The sequence below is a fragment of the Arachis hypogaea genome, chromosome 1, assembly GCF_003086295.3.
Source record: "Arachis hypogaea cultivar Tifrunner chromosome 1, arahy.Tifrunner.gnm2.J5K5, whole genome shotgun sequence".
Taxonomy (NCBI): domain Eukaryota; kingdom Viridiplantae; phylum Streptophyta; class Magnoliopsida; order Fabales; family Fabaceae; genus Arachis; species Arachis hypogaea.
The window spans coordinates 12,863,387-12,870,134 of record NC_092036.1 but is presented as its reverse complement, the minus strand read 5'-3'; the positions used below and the strand labels follow the sequence as shown (position 1 = coordinate 12,870,134).

The 6,748-nt window shown below is 36.9% G+C and overlaps 1 protein-coding gene across 1 annotated transcript; it reads left to right on the top strand.

Moving 5' to 3' along the window:
• The first annotated feature begins 3,149 nt into the window (after positions 1 to 3,149).
• Positions 3,150 to 6,248, top strand: LOC112797648 (N-acylphosphatidylethanolamine synthase). The gene is given in 7 exon segments (XM_072237774.1): positions 3,150 to 3,510; positions 3,596 to 3,853; positions 4,215 to 4,234; positions 4,237 to 4,344; positions 4,860 to 4,945; positions 5,213 to 5,350; positions 5,533 to 6,248. Coding segments are annotated over 6 exon segments (846 nt in total). The 5' UTR covers positions 3,150 to 3,510; positions 3,596 to 3,644; the 3' UTR covers positions 5,818 to 6,248.
• The last annotated feature ends 500 nt before the right edge of the window (positions 6,249 to 6,748 follow it).

Here is a 6,748-nt window from a genome sequence, read left to right as displayed (position 1 = left end):
TAATGACAGGGCTCAGGATTGGTCCAGTCTACGAGTAGGGTCAATGGGAACATCTTGGTAAAAAAGGAGGACATAGGCAGTTCCATTGTGCTTGTAGGTCACCAATTGGCAAAATGCATGCACTGGCGAAAGTGGCAGTCATTTGTCTGAGTGGGCTATCTCAGCCGGGACTTGATTGTGAAGTGCATCCTTGTGCCCTACGTGACAATCTTCCACGCCCGATGGGCCACTTTTATGTGATCTCTGGATTTTTTGTGGTGTATCGATTTTTCAACCTAAGTTCCGACGCCACACTTGAAGATGTTTTGGAAAAGGGTAGGGATTTCTGTGGTAAACGATGGAATTGCAAAAGGAAGTGTTGCTCCTCAGCCCTTTATTGAGCAATATTGCTTTAGAGCGCCATATATTGCATCACTGCTGAGAGAAGGTTTGCACATTACTGATAATGATATAACTGTTGGATCTGGAAGCATCACTTGGACACTTGGGGTTGCTTTGCTGGAAGCTGGGAAGGCATATTCTGCCAGATTTGGGCTTCGCAATTTTGATTTACTTGACACGAAGATAAATCCTCTCATTCTTATTCCCATTTTGATCCTTTCCTTTATTCTACTTCTTTGCGCTTTATCATGTGTTAGCAATTGGATGCCAAGATTTTTCTGGAGGCAATATCTTCCCCTTTTCAGGAATAATAATGTGTCCAATATACCATCACCTTTCCGGTTCCAAGGATGGAGTCCTATCATATCTGGTAAGCTATTGAAATGCTATTTAATCATTAATTTTATACTAGTATTGTACATTTGTAACCCATGAACCATGATCATATTGCTGCAATTTTGTATTTGTCACAAATATGCATCAAGTCTTTTCTGTGTCATTTTAAGTTTATCAATAAATATAGCTGGGTACCTCTTTTGGATTGTGTGGTCTATGTAACCATTTTCGCCCTAATTGGTGACAACATTTGGTTGTTTTGTATATAGAGTGGTCTATTGGTAATATTTCTTTATGATAGAACCTTGAAGCCAATGTTCCTATGGTGTTTGCAGGGGAATCAAGGATAAAGACGCCACTTAGCCCAAAAATCACAGGTCCACAAGATAGACCATTTAGCCTTGGGGTTGATAATAGTGTTGGCATCCAGCTTGCAGAATCTTCATTTTTACCCGTCAGTCAGTAGTGTTTCACATAGTTATTCCTCAAACAATTTAGGGCAGATGCAGTTTGAAAGCAGTAATATGGGTACCTTCTGGTCACCCCACAGGAGTCAAATGCGCCTGCAGAGTAGAGATCACAATCTCGCGAAGACCTGAATTCCTCGTTGAATGAAGCAAACATGGTCAAGGTTTAGGGCATCATCTCTGGAAACTGGTACAATCGCACTAATATCTTCCGCTATAGTTACAATTTTCTTTTAATAGACACTGTTAATTCTTTAGTTGTGCTTTATCGATATTACATCCTACATATATTCATTCCTTTCTATAAGAGTTGGCTAAAGCTAATAGTAAAGCAAATACATATTCTTTTACAGATTGTTCTTTCTATAGTTAAGTTTTTGAAAGTTAGAACAAGTTCCTTACCGACTGATGACATTTCCACCCATTCTCCTATGTAATTCATTCATAGACTACCATATAAACAACAAACTTTATGTCTAGATATATGAATTGTAAGCCAAACAAATTGTACAGCCCAAGATGAAAATTTCTGGACATCGATTGAGCCTAGACATCCTGCTATTGTATTTTCACAGGAAAGACAATTTATCATATTATAATGTTATTTGTCTCTTAATTTTCACCCCAAGTTGTAAATACATGTTCCAGCATTTCAGTTCTTTTGTCATGGAGATGACTGTGGTGACTGAGGAAGATGTTCTGGATCGATTAACTTCTCACGAGTCTCGCTTCTAAACTCGCTTCTTCCACAAGTTGCCTAAGCGCAAACAAGTACTATTGTTCATCATTCTCCTTTGTACTGACTACTGTTTTGGTGCTTCAACTTCACAGCCTTGAGGTGTTAATTGTTATATTGAAGCATCAAACTCTAACAAAAACTAATAAACCACCATTAACAAAGTGATTTTGATCTCCATTTGTTGACTTATGAACGAGGAAAATTGGGCAAGTTGTAAAAATTAAACGATGGGGAAAGGTTGTAACATGGCACAATACCTCATATACGGCAAATAAGCTTATAGTCAAGTTGCATATTTCAATTTCAAGCAATTTAAACACTTTTTAAATGACAAATGGTACTTTCCACTTGAATATTTATAAAGAAATCTCAAAGCAGCATTGGTGTGATGACTTTTTAGTAATGTCGACTCAGATGTTTTAAAGAAAAAAAAAAAGGTATTGGTTTTATGTATCCTTAAAAAAAGGTTTAGCTTTATGTTGGCCATCTATATTTATCTACATGAATGATTGTAGTATTGCTTTAGGTTATGCATGAAGCAATTTGAGACCTAAGAAACCGTATATGACACTAAAAAAAGATGCAACAAAAGTGATTATAACATATTAACGTAACATCGGCCGGGTTAAATTTATCTCTGTTTTTTGCATTCTAACTTGTTAACTGATTATAATGACAAGAGCATGTTTTTATCTTACATTTGTTTCTCACACCTAAAGAAACAAAAGAAACTTCCTAGTACACTTTCATAACAGGCAAGTTCATTGTCGATTCTTTGAGGACTCAAATCAGTTTATTTGTGAATTTGGTTAAAAATATAAGGACTTGCTAACCAGGCATTTGAGATAGATGCATTAAGAATTCCATTTGGAGCTGTTCCTAACACACAGTTTCTTCCAATTCTTCCACTAGAAACAGGCACTTAACATGCACTAATGACATTGCGTTTAGATTCTATTTTTAAGATAGTAAACACATTAATTCGTTTAGTTCATATACATAAACAAAATTCTTGACAAGTTATGCTTAACCGCAAAAAAAAAAAAAAAGTCATAAACTTAGGAGCATGAGAAGGCCCTCAGAGACATTGTGTCGAACACATGATAGACGTGCATATATTATAACATTCTCTCCAACATAAAAATGAAAGAGTAACACCATGAAACAGGTAGAAGCCATGCAGATGCACACATTATAACTAACAAGTATTTATTTGAAGGAATGATATATCGATCACAAACAGTAAACGGGAAAAGATGGAGATTTTGAAGCACAACGAAGCAGAACCACCACCGCGTCCACGTGCCACCACTTGTGGCGGAACCGGCAGCTTCAGCCGCAACCGCAACACCATCATCCTCTCTTCTCTCTCTATACCTTTGACATTTCCACTCACTGAGAAGTTAAAATAATATAGATGAGTCTAATCTTTAAAAAGTAAAACCATGCTTTTTTTTTTTTTTATGTGTGAAAATTCTTAGTCCTCTAGTTAGACCCTACCTGCCTCAGATCTATTGTAATAATAATTATCTTCTTTTCTTTCGCAACCTCCAACTACCCACTCTCTTCTTTCTGCTCCGACCACCGGTAACGAACACTTTCACTTCATCTCACTTATCACCGATGCCTATCGTAATTTTCCTAATGAATTATTTAACGATTTGATTTGCAGCGCCGATATTAGAAAACTTTGAAGCTATTTTTTATTGTGTTTGAGTGTTATGGCGCGGACGATGGAGTGGGCGGCGAGGGCGGAGCACTTGGGAGGAGTGCCTCGGAAGCTGGTGATAGGCGCAGTTGGCGCATTCGCCAAAACGGTGTCGTGTCTTATGAACAGAACCACCGTTCACAACGCCGACACTCTCTTTCGCGTCGTTCGTTCTAGAACCCCCGGCGTCCCCTTAATCACCGTCAGCAACCACATGTCCACGTCAGCACTCCCTCAAACCCTCTCTCTCTATATTGTTTGTTGATTGCTAGTTGCTCCTGGAGCAAGAAACTTCCTTGTTCTGCTCTGTAATATACGCACAATTTGATATTATAGCAGGACTAGTTGTAAATGATTCAAATGATATGTTGTAGCATTGTGTAACATTCCTAATTATCCTCTAACTACTAAATGTAGTAGAAAATTAGATGCTTTCAGTGTCTTAGATCTTAAATAGCAATCAATTCTTCCATCATTTTGTATTTTGGAGGATATATGAGGGAGATAAATTGATTCTCTTTTCTTATGTAGAGAGCATGTTAGAATGTCCGATTTGAGGATTTGTTTTTGGAACTTTTCTTAGGTTGGATGATCCGGCTATGTGGGATTCAGGGGCTTTCCCATCTTTAATACCAAGTTAGCTCGATGGGTGCTAACTGCTGAAGATATATGCTTTAAGAATGCAGTGCATTCATATATTTTCGGGTTGGTAAGTAACACTAAGTCTCAGTTTTGATTATCCATGTTTCAGTTTAATTAGGCTAGACTTCTTTGAAGAGATTGCAATTTAGAATCATTGTACTAGGCTAGGCTAAGCCTTTATAGTGTTCTGTATAAAAGGACAATGAAAGGGACTTGATGTTCTGATTAAGTTACTGGGCTGTTGCATTTTTTGGTGTTGGGGTGGGGGAGGAATTTCTTAGATGAGGCGGCAACAAAGGTAAAGATTGCACATTGAGAGATACATTCTGCTAAACTTACCTGAGAAGTAGAGGTTGCTGGGATTGTCCAACATTAGGAAAAAATTCCTTGGGGTCAAATCTTTGATCTTTTATTATGTATTGTCCATACTTTGTAATGTCTGGCGGAAATCCATTTCAATTCCATTTAGTAATTTTATGGGTTTCTTGAAGCTTATTAAAGTATTAATCAAAATGTGCTGAAATGGTTTTCTGTTTGTTTCGTAGTGTACTGTTATCTTGTTGTTCTAAAATGATAACTTACACAGGGAAATGCATACCTATTACAAGAGGTGGTGGAATTTATCAAGAGCACATGAATGAAGCTCTTGAGCGCTTAAATGATGGAGAATGGGTATCTATGTAACCTAATATTTTACGTCCACATAGGCTTAACTCTTTTATGATGACACTTTTGGTAATTTACATCAAGTGTTGGGCTATTGTGGATTTATTATGGTCCTCTAGCACTGTTTAAGAGTTTGTTTTTCTTTTCCCTTGTGTTTCTCAGCTATGATTGTAATTGGATTACAGAGTTTTAAAGTAACGTCTTCTCATGAATTAATCTCTCTTTTTTTTTACTACAGTTCTTTATGTCTCATTTTCAGTTATGCTTTTGCAGGTGCATACATTTCCAGAAGGAAAAGTGTACCAAGACGATGCACCAATTAGGCGATTAAAATGGGGGACTGCTAGTCTAATTGTCCGTGCACCAAAAACTCCAATTATATTGCCAATTGTCCATCATGGTTTTCAAGAGGTAACTCTAAGCATTGTGCTGATTACTTATAAAACTTATCTTTATAATTTCTGGCATGTTCTTAAATGATTGAAAAGTTGTGGTGAGTGCTCATTTCCTTGGTGATAGAATAAATCATCTGTTTGGTAGAAAAACACCATTTATGTTGGCTATTGATGTTTATGTTCTGTTCATATTTTTAGGTGATGCCAGAGAATTATATGTTTGGTAGACGGCCTCCTGTACCATTGTGTAATAAGAAAATTGACATAATTATTGGTGATCCGGTTCAATTTGACCTTCCAGCAATGAGGCAAACGGCTATTTCCGAGTCTCGCAATGCAAAATTTCCTACTAGTGGGTGGCCCAGCACTCCAGATGGTCTGGATGAAGCAGCGCAGAAATGTCTCTACTCTGCAATTTCAGAGCAAATCCGTGCTGCCATGGACCGACTAAGGAGTTTTCGTAAAAAAATTCTCAAGTCATAGGTTTAAACCTATCTAAGCTCAGTTAGATCTTGAGTTTATAACATTTGTATGATTGTGTGTTTGTAGTTGATGATTTTGTAGGACTATTTTACTTAGAATTCCGAAATGAAGTACCATATATACAAGTTCATAGGGGGAGGTGGGTTACCTTCCATGCACAGCCCAAAATTAGATGGGCTAACAAATATTTCAAAAAGCAATTCTTGAGAAAAGAAAAAATGTCGATGTTTTGCAATTTTGTAGTGCTGTCAACTTGTCATGTCATGTGACGTAGGAGAGGTTGAAATAAACAGCTGGAAGCCTGGAACAAGCATTCTAGGAAGGCTCTGGTAATTCAAGTGGGGACCTCATTCTTCATTTCTTTAATCCTTTATGTATAATGCACAAGATCCTAATCCATGCTTTAATGTATTGTGCAATATCTATGTTTATTTGTCCGTGTGGTTCAGGTCCTATATAGTTTGCACCATTGTTTTGTGTTCCAGCTCATCCCTCATTTTTTTGCTGGTAAGTTTTGCAGCATAGAGAGAATCATCATCCTCTGCTTGTGAGAAAAACTCAAATTATTGTTAGCTTAAGCGAAGGATTACAGCTATTAGGCTCTGAAAATCCAATATTTAACGGCCCCATTTGCAAAAAGGTAAACTTGCAGCCAAGAATTTATACAGTGCTTTGTACAGTTTAATAATTGAGTTGTATGGTATTAAAAAAGTTTTTATGTGTAATTATCACAATCCTTACAGTACAAGTTAGGAGTGTGTTCTAATTTACACCATGTGGTATAGCCCGTGATTTGACATGAAGAAATGCATATTGTGCATAAAACAATTATGTTGCCATTATTTTGTATAAAGTAATCTAGTGATCTTTTGATAATAAAAGGAGTTGATGTAAAAGGTGTAATGATTAATTGATGCATTGTTTTCATCAA